The sequence below is a fragment of the Gracilinanus agilis genome, chromosome 1 (assembly GCF_016433145.1).
Source record: "Gracilinanus agilis isolate LMUSP501 chromosome 1, AgileGrace, whole genome shotgun sequence".
Taxonomy (NCBI): domain Eukaryota; kingdom Metazoa; phylum Chordata; class Mammalia; order Didelphimorphia; family Didelphidae; genus Gracilinanus; species Gracilinanus agilis.
In genome coordinates, this window is record NC_058130.1 from 569,924,477 (window position 1) to 569,939,449 (window position 14,973).

General features: G+C 32.1%; 1 protein-coding gene and 1 pseudogene across 1 annotated transcript in view; one reads left to right on the forward strand and one right to left on the reverse strand.

Moving 5' to 3' along the window:
• Positions 1–14,973, forward strand: part of CCDC102B (coiled-coil domain containing 102B) — a 527,613-nt gene that overhangs the window by 182,087 nt on the left and 330,553 nt on the right. Inside the window, exon 6 of the mRNA XM_044658091.1 lies at positions 10,068–10,184. Coding sequence (XP_044514026.1) covers positions 10,068–10,184 — 117 coding nt within the window. The remainder of the gene's footprint in view (positions 1–10,067; positions 10,185–14,973) is intronic.
• LOC123232563 lies at positions 2,919–7,403 on the reverse strand (annotated as a pseudogene).

Sequence of the window (14,973 nt, forward strand, 5' to 3'; positions counted from 1 at the left end):
TCCTTCTCTTACCCCACCCCCAAAAGCACAGATATAGCAACTGCTTTGTTTTAATTTTGATGGAACATGATACATCTCTTAATTTTTGTCAGAATTCTATAAATGAGTTAGAACAGTTTTGTTTGATTTAATTGTTTTTTTTTTCTGTCATAGGATTTGGGCTTTTCTGACTATTGAGTTTTGGCTGAAACTAATTCTCAGGCTTTAAACAAGATACTCTATGAAAATTCACTAGAGAATTGGAGTGGGGAAAGAAAGAGAGGTGTTTTTTATAAAAGGAATTAATGTATATATACATAAAACATGGTTTTGAAGATTACTTGGCTCTGAATTACTTCTCACAAATCAATCAAACACATTGTGTGATGGAAAGAGTACTGAACTTTAAAGAAACATAGCTTTTTCTACTCATCATCAGCTCATCTAGGATCATGAGCTCATAGATTTAGAGCTTGAAAGGACCTCAGAGGACATTGGTGCAGTTCCTTCATTATATAGATGTAGAAACTAAACTCCTTTCTTGAGATAAGGAAATGAATAATAAAAGGGGAAAAAAAGTATTTGTTAAGTACTTACTATCTCTCCAGGACTATGAAAAGCCCAAGAGATACAAGAACAAAAGTGAGACTAGTCACTGCTTTCAAGTAGCTTACATTCTAATAGAGAAAACATCTTGAATTGTTATTTTTATTTAGAAAGTTCTAGGGACAGAAAGTAGATATTAGAAATAAAGTAGTGGAACCAGGAATGAAATTTTCTTTTCTGACTCCAAATTTAGCTCCTTGGAGATGGAACTAGCAAGTCATTTCAGCTCTCCGTGCTTGTTTTCTGATCTGATGCACTTTAGAATTCTTTTGTTACCCCACCCCAATTTTGTACAACTTAAAATACAATTAGAAACATTTACATTTTTCATTGAAAATGTCATTTTGTTATTATTTCTAAGGTGATGAGAGCCAAATAAATTGCATGATCAAAAAATATTTTGGCCACCCTACTTCTCCAATGTAAATTCAGCAAAAGAAGTAACCATGTTGTATAAACAAGCTCAGCCAAAGTGAATTTTTCAAAAGAATAAGAATGGCTTACATTTGCTTAGGGCAATTACAGTTAAAAATTAATATACATTATCTCACCTAGTCTTGGCAGGGAAGATTTAAATTGCTTTGTTTTGAGAGGAGGAAAGAGAGGTTCCAAGACTTTAAATAAATTGATTGATATTATGTGCCTAATAAATTGTAGAGCTGTGACTACAGCTAAGGTCTTTTGTCTTCCGGTCCACCAAATCTTGGAATATATAGCCATAAATATCAGAAGGTCTCAAGCTAAGCCCTGAGCCAGAGGCTATAGTTATGACTGTCATTTCTACTTTCCAATGGAGGGTTTTCCTTTATTTTTTTATTTTTATTTTTTTGCTAATGGGGTGGGAAGTCACAAACTGCTAGCATAATGCCAAGTCAAGAAGCAGGAGCAGAAAGAGATCACAGTATTGTACAATAACATATGTGTTTTGTGTTCTCTTTTTTTTAATGAGGAATTATTTCATAATTCATTAATTTAAGTTAAATTTGCAAATGTAAATTTACATAAAGCCAGAACTCTGTGTGTGTATGTATAGTGATCAAACTGCCCAGAAGATTTTTTTCAGCTTAGTCAATATTTATTAACCATTTCTACATATAAGCATGCTTATATGTAGTAATATAAGTATTAGGTAGGATATAGCTATGAATAAGAAAGATTTCAAATATCTATATGCTAATTATATAGATTGCCTAGAGTCATTGTAGAGGAAAAAGAGACAGTCTCCTATCCAGGATAAATTGGGTTCAAGTTTTGCTTGGGATATTACTGCCTGAGTGAATCTGGATGAGTCGTGATCCTCTCACATCTACAAATCTGAGCTATCAAACATGCAGATCCTGGTCCTCCACAGAGTGTGACTCAAGCCAGATTAAAATGTAATTAGGAAATACTTAACAACTTAAAGGAAAAAGAGAAGGATACAAATTTATAATTTTCTAAGTCAATCGTTAGGCATCCTAATTTATAGACTAGTGTACCTCATTTCTTTTGAATATGATGCACTACGCTAGGTAATGCTCTAATACTTTAAATTGTTGACAAGATGTTGACATGAATTGGTAAAAGGAGATTTTTCACCATGGAATTACTTTTACCAATGAAATCATAAGCCTTGTTCCTATACTTGTATAGACTTTCTATGTAAACTATCAGAGGGAAAAATAAACTAGTGGATAATAAAATTTTGGCATCATCCTAGGAATCTAAATACATTTGTAAGTGTTTTACTGAAAAATGTTTAAACGAGGTGACATTTTTGACTAAAGATTCAGCAACCTTGTTACCTAAGGATGTGGATAAATGGTAACATTGTTCATTTGCTAGATTTTCATCACTCTACTTATGTAGTTTATTCTTTATGGTGTGTGGCTTATCTTGAACTTACCTAACTGGTGATGGCTGTTTAGGAGTGTAATCATGAATGATAATATAGACTTTTTTTTAAAGGTTATATAGGGGCATTTTATTTGTTACTGAATTAGGGAGGGGGCCATGCTGGGAGCAGGAGTCCTGGGTAGGCAGGAAGGCCGAGAGGAGGTAGCTCAAATGGGCCCTCTGGGCCTGTTCCAGACAGGGTGATCCTGATTGCTGAGGCTTGCCCAGGGCTTATTAAGATGTGAGAGAGGGAGGAGGGGTTGGGGTGGGGGTTGGGACCAAGATCCAGGGGTACAATTTGGAAAAGCATCCAGGATGGCCAGGAACCGAGCCAAGTCAACACAAGCTAGGGCTGGGATCGTCCCTGGGGCAGAGGCATGGGACTGAAGCACAGGAGTCTAAGAAGTCCATCCAGGTAGGCAGCTATTGGGGGACAGTCTTTGGCCAAAGTATTTTCATCAGTTTTCTAACTTCTTGTACTTTGCTTTTAGTTTCTTCAAATATGTGTTCAACTTGTAGGCTGCCTGCTCAAGAGAGCTAAGGCTAAAGTGTTGCATATTTCTGGTTTAAAACGTTCACGTTTCTACTTATGTTTACTGCAATATCTTTCATTTCTAGATATTTCAAGCTAGTCAGTTTGTTCATATTTTCCAGGAGTTTATAGTCTTCACTGGTGGCTGTCTGCTCGCCAGTCAGGTACCTGGCCATTTTGGAGAACAACCCAGTGATGTCTGCCTCGGTGGGCTCCATAACCACCTCAGCTGTGTCCACCACTGCATCTTCTCAACTTAGTCCCTCCCCCTGGGCAGTAGGGACACCCTCCGCTGTAGCCGCCACAGATGAGCCTTCTCAGGCCCCCATAAACGGGTCCCAGACTTTCAGGGATGGCAGCGCCTGAGCCACAAGCGGGCGGTACCTCTCGGCTCCCCCTGCCCCGCCCAACTCATGCTCTTTTCCTGGTCAATAATACAGACTTTGGGAAGCTTGCACAAATCCCACAGGATGAGGATGACCCTCAAGTATCATCAGAATGCTTTAGATTCTTAAATACTTCCATCAGAAGAAGAGGGAAATGGAGGTATAGAGGTACCAGCATACCTGGCGCAAATTCTATATGTACTTTATGTCTGCCATGGATGTACCATAGTTCTATGATCATTAGGAGATTATATGGACCCACTGAATTTGAGACTTTTCCTGATATATTTGGATAAATACTGAAATTATTCACTTTCTATATTCTCATCACTCTGCTTATATACTCTTGGTGGCGAGTGGCATATCTCAAACTTTCCTGATTGATGATGGCTATTGAGTAGTGTAATCTTGAGTGATTATATAGACTTTTGGGAAACATGCACAAAACCCACAGATTTAAGAAGATCTAAGGTCATTCTTGAAAATTAAGATCAATCCCCTTTTAGGGTTGGACTTCAGAACAGAGACTCATTGCCTGGTATTTTATAATTTTTGAAAAAGAAAATAAAAATCATAGTCATGGTGTTTTTTAAATAACAAATTTTAAATTATTTAAGAATTTGGGAAGATAAAAAAGCATGAATTTTTAATGGCTTATAATGATTAATTAGGCAATACTTTGGAAAATTTGAAACTGAACTAATCTTTACATACAACACATTAACTACTGAAGTTGAACTAATTGCTGACTTGTACCTTCTCATTTCTAAAAGGAAAAGGGGTGAAATATTTTGTATCCTGAAAAATGTGAAAGTGAATGTCTAAACTTAAGACAGCCTTTTTCTCTTCTTTTCATGTTTAATTTTAACTTCAAGGTCAAAACCTACAAAGCATTGGGAGAAATGGTACTTTTGACAAGTTTGTTGTAAGTATTGATTATTAGCTAGTATGTGCTGTGGTATGAACCAGCTGGGGGGGAAATGCTGATTGAGACACAACCATGTAGTCTAACCAAAATAATCCATAACCTAAGATGACAGTGGAGACAAGAAAGTACTTTGGAAAAAAATAGCTGCATCTAGGACTTGTTCAGTTGTCTTTATTGTTTTATTCTTCTCAGTTGTCCCTTTTTTTTTTTGCTGTGTTCTGAAATACATAGTTTTATATAATAGTAAACAGTACAAGCTTATTGTGCTTATTTGCATGCTTATAGCACATTTCCTCACCAATAAGATAATGGATTTGGACATGCCCCCCACACTGCCCCCCAAAACCCAAAACACAAAGTGAGGCTTTAAGCAAAGGAAAGGCAGTACCTGTACTTAAACAGAAATGTTTGCAACAATACTTGTTTTAAAGTTACTTTCAGGTTTCTGATCATCTCAGTTTCTTTTTTAATGTTGTCATTTGGAGAGTTGCATTGCCTGGAGTTGTAATTCTGCTACATTCGCATTAACAATTTTAAAAAAGGAAAAAGAAAAGATCTCTATGACTTCTTGTTATACTTTGATTTGTAAAACATTTGTAAAACAAGGGAAAGGAAGGCAACAAGAATTTCTTTTAAGATATATTGTGTCTTATAAGATATATATATATATGTGTGTGTCTTCAGCTGTTGTAAGTACTTTTATAAAAATTATTTCATTTGATCATCACAACAACTTTGGAAGGTAGGCATTATTGTCATCTTCATTTTACATTTGAGGAAATCAAGGCATAAAGAAGTTAAGTTATATAGTCACACAAATAGCAAATTTATGAGAGTAGATTTGAACTCAGTTCTTTGTGACAGGAGATTTCTATCTAATGTGCTACCTAGTACTATTACATCTATTAGTTAAGCAGTACTCTTCACTGGCTTAATTTTAATGTTTTATTAAAATTAATTGTTTATTATAAAATTAAAATTTAATTTAGATGTGCAGACATAAGTTATGGTCTACCCTTATTAAAAGTCTCTTTTGAGTTACAAAAATGTATGAATATTTACTTATGTTTAGAAGTAGAAAATTTAAGTGAATGATGAAAAAATAAAAGAGCAGTATAGTAGCTATCATTTAGTGCTGTGATCTATCTAAAATGATTGGTAACTGTTGAAAATGTTGAGTATCAAGACTTTAAAAAAGTCTTTAAAAAAGACTTGAAAAAAATCTTAAAAATAAACTTGTTTTCCACTTTTCTCTATACATCTGGAAATCAAAATTCCCCAAAGGGATAAATTTGTACTTTTAGCTCAAGGCAAAATCAATATACTTTGCTTTCTCTTTCACCTAGTTACTTCAATATCAAAAAGATTTAAGATAGTCCATTTTATATTTAGGAAATGTTAAGAGTTTTAGTTAACATGAAAATATTAATATATACTTATTTTCATTCATGAACATTTAAAAATAGACATGGCATTTTCTTGATGATCAGAAATGAATGCAAGATAGAGAAGAAATTTTGGGGTTTTAGTTATTAAAACAAAGAGGACAACATATACTTTTTTTGTTGAATGTCTATACATTAGATGTCTATTTAATAAAAACAATAGAATATATGTGCATAAGTTTATGTTAATGAGGGTTATTATTAATTAAAAGTCTCATCTAAAGTTATATATTTTATGAAGCACTTTGAAGTACACCCTGAAATATAAGCAGTGCAAGTTTTATTATTTCCTTTTTACAGATCAGAAAATTGAGGCCTAGAAATTAAGTAGTTTACTCAGGCAATTATTAAATGCTAAAGTTAAGATTAGCCAAAATTAATGTTTTTCTTAATATATAATGTTACCTTTCCATTATTACAATTGAGCTATGTTTCAATGTAAACAAATGAGAATTGCAATAGTTAATATTATTCTTCATGATTTATAAAGCATAATATCATGGAATTAAAGTTTTTATAGCTGGAAGGGACATCAGTTGCCATCTATACCAACCAATTTGAGAAAAGAATCATTTAATGGAACTCTTAATAGACAGAATCTGTTAGGAAGGTTTCATAACCTTAAATCTGTAGTTATTTTTTTAAAATTGTCACCTCATGTCTTTAATTTTGCCTTCTGAGAACAAATCTCTTCCATAGGATAATCCTTTGAACATATAAGGATCATTATTTAATTTGAAATTTATAATAACTTCAGGAAATAATACTTTACAAACTAGGAAATTGAGAGTCAGGCAGTTTAATTTCCCCAAAGTTATAGGTCTAATAAATTTCTGAGGTTAGATTTTAACTTTAGTATCCTTAGTAAATGTTAATAAAAAGCATGTTTGAGAAGTATGCATCATTTTGTAAGTTCTTGAATTAATTTTGTATTTCTCTTTTTGATGTTATTATTGGTGATTTTCTTAGAAAAAATAATTTCCATGTCATAGATTATTCATAAACATAAGTATGAAGAAAATAGATCATTATCCATTATCTCTTCTAAGTCAAATATGAAATAAATTTATACCTCTTAAATATAATACTAAAAAGAAAGTTATACAGCAATTTCTCAAAGAAAAATAGATGGTAACGTGTTATATAAAATATCGCCAAAGAAAGTTATTTATCATAATCAAGCAGAGCTAACACCAGGTATACAGGACTGGTTCATCACAACAAAATTGTCAAGCCTTGGAGATATTGTAGGTCTGGTTCCAGACCGCCTCGATAAAGCAAATATAGCAATAAAGCTATGCACATGAATTTTTTGGTTTCCCAGTACATATAAAAGTTATGTTTATACTATAATGTAGTGTACTAAGTGTGCAATGTTATTATGTCTAAAAATACAAAGGGGATACTTTAAATAACAATTCCTTATTACTCAAAACAATAATCATCATTTGAGCCTTTAAGCATAATAATTCTGCTGATGGTGGGTTTTGCTTTGATAGTGATGGCTACTGATTGATCAGGGTGGTAGCTGCTGAATAATGGGGTTGCTGTGGCAATTTTGTAAAAGGAAACAGCAATGAAGTTTGCTGAAGCAACTTACTATTCTCTTGATTTGAAAACTTTAAGGCCATCTGGGGATTATTAACTGACATCAGTACAGTATTGTTATGTCTCAGGGAATAGAGAGGTCTCAGGTGAGTGGGAAAAACAGGGAAACTCCAGGTGGTGGGGCAATCAGAACACATACAGCATTCATTGATTAAGTTTACCATCTGACATGAACACAAACTTGAAGCCACAAAACAATTACAATAGTAGCATCAAAAATTGCTGATTACAAATAATCATAACAGATTAATAAGGAGAAAAGTTGAAATATTGTGAGAATTATCAAAATGTGACCCAGAAACCCTATGCGAGCACATTCTATTGTGAAAATGGCACTGATGGACTTGTTTGATACTCAGTTGCCACACACTTTTAATTTGTTAAAAAAATGTATTATCTGCAAAATACAGTAAAGCAAAGCATGCACAAAATTTATGCCTGTGATCAACATAGCCTTTATTTAAGTTTCTATAATCAATCTTTTCAATAGATATTTTTGAAAAAATATTTTACAACCAGATGTAAATAGATATTAATGAATAACTAATAGGCATGACTGGGAAACAAAGGGAAATATGGCTGAGAAGAGAATGTAATGGATAATGCTATGTATCCCAGATACTTTTCTACAAAAACCCAAATTAAAGTACCTATTTGAGAAAAATTCCAAAGTATATTGATATATTTCAAAGTTTACAAAGTATTTTTGATGTTTAGTCTTCTTGTGGGATAAGTAATCTAGGTTATTAATGTCCCAATTTGATAGATGAAGGTGTGCTCAAAAAGATTTTCATTTGTCCATGGTAGCAAAACCAATAAGGGTCAGAGGCAAATTTCAAATCTTCCAGATCTTCTTGCTCCTAAGATCAGTACTCCATGCTGATACAGATTTCAGATTGTCGACTATAATTTATAATGATATTTCATACTTTTAATTTATTGATTCCTTTATGCTGTATTTAATTTCTAAGTATTTATTTCAATAAACCTTTACTCCTTAGTCACATACTGCCATATACTCAATCTGTCTTTTCAATGGTTTTAATAAGTGCATCAAAATATGATATTTAGAGATTTTTCATAAAATGATGTTATGGTATGTTACTAAGAAGATATTTCCTTAGAATATGATATGTTGAATTGTCATTTAAAATTTTTACAATTTTTATATTCATTTTTCACATTAAAGGGAATAGTATAAAACACATTAAAAATGCTCCCCTTCCCTTTTTTCACATGCATCAGGTTTGGTGTCCCTGTGAAGCAAAAATCTATATGTTGAAATTCTAGGGAAATGGATCTCCATTTTCCAATTTCAAAATAGAACATATCTTTTTCTGGGTCTCAATTTTTGGCTTTTTTTCTGTGAGCCAACAATATTAGCACTAGTGATGGCAAATCATATAGTAAAAGCTATAAATCAAGGCAAGTTTTTAGCATGGCTAGTGTTTCCATTCTTTTTTGAATGATGCATATTGTCACAGAAACATGACTCAAAATCATTATGAAAATGTATTCAGAAGCAGAGACTAGTCTTTTTCATAAGAAGTGGTATCCTCAGCCTATTTCTGATATCACTCTATCTTATGAGTTATTAAATATGCCATTCATTGATGCCATTCATTAACCAGATGTTTAGATAAACTCCTTAGATATTCTTATTCATCAGGCAAGGGAAGGAAAGTATTTCAAAGTGTATATTCTCAATGCTTTTTACAATGTTGTTTACATTTAATGGCTTTTTGAACTTAACTGACTCTTTTATTGTACATTTTCTTAGCAATAGTCCACTGTTCCAGTCTATAAACCCCATTTTGCATCTTAGTTCTGTTACTAAATATATTATATATCTCATTCAGTTTCATATCAGATAATAAATTGGTAAGTATAATTTAATTCAAGTTATTCAGAAATTATAGAGCACTGAAACTTAATTGAGAGTTTGTTTCTAATTTGACATCAAACCATTGATGATTTAGATTCAATGAGGAAAAAAAGTTCTAAATTTAACTAAAGATCTTACACCTCCATTCAGTTCACATTTTCTTGATTTTGTCCATTAGTAAATGATTTGATATTTTGGCAAAGAATAGTGACATATAGATATATCATATCATGGAAATTCTCCTGATCTATGAAGCAATGTTACAATTCTGTCAACAAAGAAAATAGCATTAGTTTGACATGACTTGTTTCTTATAAACCTATATTGGCAATCTCTGTTTTGAAAGACTTACATACTTTTATACTTATTTTTTTATTAGACCTGTGATTTATTTGTTATTGGGAACTCATAAGGAGGAACCTTTACTTTGCTATTTCCAATCCATATTGGCAACTGTTTTGCACTTAAAATTCTTAGAGTTGTCTGCATCACTAAGAAGTTAAATGACTTGTCCAAAAGTCCCACAAGTAGAATGTGTAATAGATGGAAACTGAACTAGGTATACTTGACTTCACATCCACTATGCTATGCTGCTTCTTACAAACTTATTTTTCATAAACTTAGTTTAGTATAACCAAACATCCTATTTACCTAGCTAATTTTATTAGAGAGTTCATCAATTCATTGAGTAGTACTAAAAATAATATCAAAATAAAATAATTTGAAAAAGCTAAATCCCTGAAGATATTCAAAATTAATGATAATTCTTTAAGAATATTCTTTTGTTTTACATTTTATGATTATGAATTTATGACTTTTACAGTTTAACATATTTCATGATCGACAAGGAAATGAAGTGGAAAAGGTTTCAGAAGAAAGAGAGGATGAAGCCAATTGTCAAACCAGAAAGGACAGAGTAATATGTGAGCTGAGAGCAGAGGTATGGTTTTTTCATTATTAATTTTCATTGTTATATATAATATTCCATTATAAGCATATTGGATAAATTTGCTTAATAGTTATTATACTGCATAAAATAAATCAGTGAAACATGTTGATTTTAATGAATTATAAGCAAATCATTCACTATTCAAGATATAACTTTGTCCAAAACACACACATGAAATAAAGTAGCACGGAAATGTTGTTTGATGTTAAAAAAATGCAGGGGTATAATTTTAAGATAGATTCTCAGCCAGTTGAATGTTACAAAGTTATAAAACTTGACTACTTTAAGATTCCTGAACCCAGTGCATGTCTTTTTTTGAGTAAAAACTCATTAAAAGTTCAATCTGTTGAGGGGTTTGATGTGTCAGGCTATTGTCATATCCAATGATATAAATCATGTGTTGAATATAGTTTCTGGTGGACTTAATGGTATTCTTGGCAGGCATTCTAGTAGTGAAAGACAAGCGGAGTAAATTTATTTTTCTTATACCTAATTTATGACAGAAGGACTTGTCAAATGAAATAGTAGAAAGCAGTTATTTGCCATCCCACAACAACAGAATAATTGTCACCAATTATAAACTCCTTGTTGTTGTTTTTTCTCCTGATTTGATACAGAAGCAAAGATAATTATTACAAAAGACTGGAAAGACAGTTTAACCATTTTCTTTCAAAACTCATAACCTTTATGTTTAATATGTTGCCAAAATGAACAGTTTGGGGAATCAAAAAGTATGGTGAAGGGAGAGGTAAAAGTAATAAGTATTTGGTCCATATATTTTTAATATTATTGAAGAAGAATATGTTTTAATCCTTTGAGCCAGATTGAGTCATACTTAGAGTAACTAAAGTCCTCAGTATAATATGTGTTTAGTAGGAGTATGATATAAATGGAAGGAACACAAAATAAGAGAATTTTCAAAAACCATTCTGCCCACCTGTGTCCTACTCATTCAAATATATTTACCCCCTTAATCAGTTGTATCTACTTGAGGAAGTCATTTAAGGTTTGGGGACTAATTACCTTATTTTTCCATTTGTTTTAATGTTATATTATTGTCCTCCAGGTTGATTCTGGTATCCTGACACTGTTTTTTACTTCCAATACCTATTTTTCTATGAGAAAGCAAGAATAGGAATATAATCTAGTCCTGGCCAGAGGACACTTCTCATGCTAAATAAATGGTCAAAATTAAAAACAATATAAGATTTAGAGAACCTTTCAATAAAAATAAACATTTTTTTTGAAAAGATAAATGAGCGATTACTTTTAGTAAATAGGAGGAACTCAGTTCTTTAAAGCCTGGCTTCTTTGGCACTCTTGTTATATTCAGTTAGGGGACTACTTGTCTACTATGAGATTCCTGGAGAGAACTTCTACATAAGCTACATAAGTGATAGTCTGCTCCATTGTTAGCTATGCAGAAATGATCAATACTTGTGCTCCAATGGCTTTGATACAAATACATCTCGGCTAGTCTGAATTTTTTCCTGGTACTTAAATTGATAACTTAATTACTTATATTTGATAAACTTAAATTAATAAATTTTATATTTGTCTATCTCTCTATCTATACTTACATACACATATATGCCAATGCTTAGTACTGTGTCTCTCATGTAGTAGATATTTAATAAATGTTTCCTAAAATGAATTATCGAATCAAAGATATATCTATACACTTAAGTATATGTTTACTACATGTGTGTATCACTCATGTTAATTATATAATGATATCCTAAATAGTATCAGTGTAAGTTCATAGACTTGGAAGTGGAAAGGACCAGATCATTAAAATTATTATAATCCTGGATGGCCATTTTCTGAGTGATGAAACTGAGAGGTAAAGCGATTCACCCTGGTGTCACACAGGTAGTAAAAAGAAGGTGCCCTGACTCTAGAGTCAGCATTCTTTACATTTTGCAGTACTATTTCCAGAACAACTACATCATTAACTTTTTAGCAGCTATATAAACTTACTATAAAATATATATAACTACCTGGCAGCACTTGCAGTATTATTGGTTACCTAATCTGCTCTAATAGAACATGTTAACTTTATAAAAATCATTAAGTATAAAATGGCTTTTCATGCTTGCATTGATACTCAAAGAGGCATTTTCAAAAATTATTCATTAAAAGTATTCTAGAAAAGAATTACAAACTTTCACCTATTAAAGTGAGACTACTCACTACTAAGAAATAAGATCTTTGAATTATTATTATTATTAATTTTTAGCCATAATAAATATTCACAATGATGGCTTACATTTCTGGAATTGTCCTTCCTGTAACTAGAAATTGACATTTGAAAAGAAATTCACCCTAGTAGAGGGTAGAGGAGTCTGACTGAAATATAGGACAAATAAAAACTCATTGATCTAGGAAGAGGGAAAAAATGATGAATTTGATCTTGTTTGATATCAGTCTAACAGAAAAAAAAACAAATTAGGCACCAATAGGTTTTAACAAACAAAGGGTTACTTTATTTTACTGGGACTGTCTTGTTTTTAAGAATGATATTAAAGACATTCATTTTTGTTCAGAGACAAACAGTGATCAGAATTATATCTGGATACGTGGCCCGAGCAGAATAAAAGATAGGGAGCTAGCTTTAGTGACAGGCAGACATGACTTCTAGTCCTGCCTTTAAAATCCATTAGCTATGAGAGCCTAGGGAAATCATTTAACCTCTCAATGTCTAATTCAATTATTTAAGATTTTAAGTCGCAGAGTAGGTGTGGATCAGAACTGGTTGAGGGAGTTCCCTTATCTGAAATTTCCCAACCCAGTGAAAACACTGGTCTGATTCTCATTTCCCCCAGTCATTATTAAAACGAATAACTCATAGTGATGAAGTTTTTGACATTTTACAAATCACATCCCTCACAACTATCTTATGAGGCACAAAATGCCTATAATACTTCCTTATATTTAAAAATATTTCCCCAGTTGCATGTAGAAATAACTTCTGACAATCACTTTTAATTTTTTCAGCTTCTAAATTCTTTCCTTCACTCCCATCTCCCTGAGACAGCTAGCAATTTTATATAGGTTATACATGTGCAATCATGCTAAACATTTTTCATATAAACCATACTACAAAAGAAAACTGACCAAAAACAAAAGCCAAGAAAAATAAGATTTAAAAAATGTATATTTTGATCTTCATTCAGACTCAGTTCTTTCTCTGGAAGTAGATAACATTTCTCATCACAAACCCTTCAGAATTCTCTTGGATCACTGTATTGCTGAGAATAGCCAAGGTATTTATAATTGATCATTATACAATATTGCTGTTACTATGTATGCTGTTCTGTTAGTTCTGTTCATTTCAATTTGCATCAACTTATATAAGACTTTCCAGGTTTTTTTGAGACTTTCCTGCTCATCATTTCTTAAAGCATAATTATTCTATCACAATCATATACCACAACATGTTCAGAAATTCCCCAATGATTGACACCCCTTCAGTTTCCAATTCTTTGCCCCCACAAAAAGAGCTGCAATACATATTCTCGTACAAATAGTTAGTTCCTTTTCCTTTTTTAAAAATCTTTTTGAGCTTTAAACCCTAAGTGGTATTGCTGGGTCAAATGGTATGCATAATTTTATAGCTCTTGGGTATAATTATAAATTGCTCTTCATAATGGTTGGATTATTCACAATTCCACAAAAAATGCATTAGTGCTGCAATTTTCCCACATCTTCAATTTTTTCTTTTTACTTTTTAAAAAATTACATGTAGAAACAATTTTTGATAATTATTTTCTGACATTTTATAATTCAGATTTTCTCCCTCCCTCCCTCCCTCCCCACCTAAGGTGGTAATAGTCTGATACAGGTTATACCAGTGCTTTCATGAAATACATATTTCCATATTATTCGTGCCATGATGGAAGACACATATCAGACATTCAATAGGAAAAAAATTAGTGAAGGAAATAAAGTGGAAGATGGTGTGCTTTGATATGCAATCAGACTTCAACAGTTCCTTCTATGGCTATGGATAGCATTTTTCATTATGGATATCTTGGATATCTTGGAAAATTGCTTTGTGATAATAGTTTAATCCCTTACAGTTGATCATTATACAATATTTTTGTTACTGTATACACTTTTCTCCTGGTTCTTTTCACTTCACTTTGCATGAGTTCATATGAGTCTTTCCAGGATTTCCTGAACTTATCCTGTTCATTTCTAATTGCTCAAAAGAATTCATATTCCACTAGCAACATATATCACAATTTCATCAATCCTTCTCTAATTTAAGGATGCCCTCTCAGTTTCCAATTCTTTGCCACTAAAAAAACCCAACAACTTTCTTTATAAATAATATGGGTAGGTCCTTTTCCCTTATCTCTGATTTCTTTGATATAAAGACTCAGTAGCAATACTGTTGAGTGAAAGGGTATGCATAATTTTATGGCCCTTTGAACATGGTTCCATATTGTTCTCCAGAATGGTTATATCAGTTCATATTTCCACTGAGTGTCTCAATTTTTTCACATCCTCTTTAACATTTATCATTTTACTTTTTGGTTATATTACCTAATCTGATAGGGATGAGGTAATAGCTTAGAGTTGTTTTAACTTTCATTTCTCTAATTACTGGTGATTTGGAACATTTTTTTAAAAATACCATAAATAGTTTTAATTTCTTTTCCAAGAACTACCTGTTTATGAGCTTTGACAATATATCAGTTGTGGAATGTTTTGTATTCTTATAAATTTAACTCTTTTCTCTATATATTTGAAACACTGCTATAAAAATCCCCCC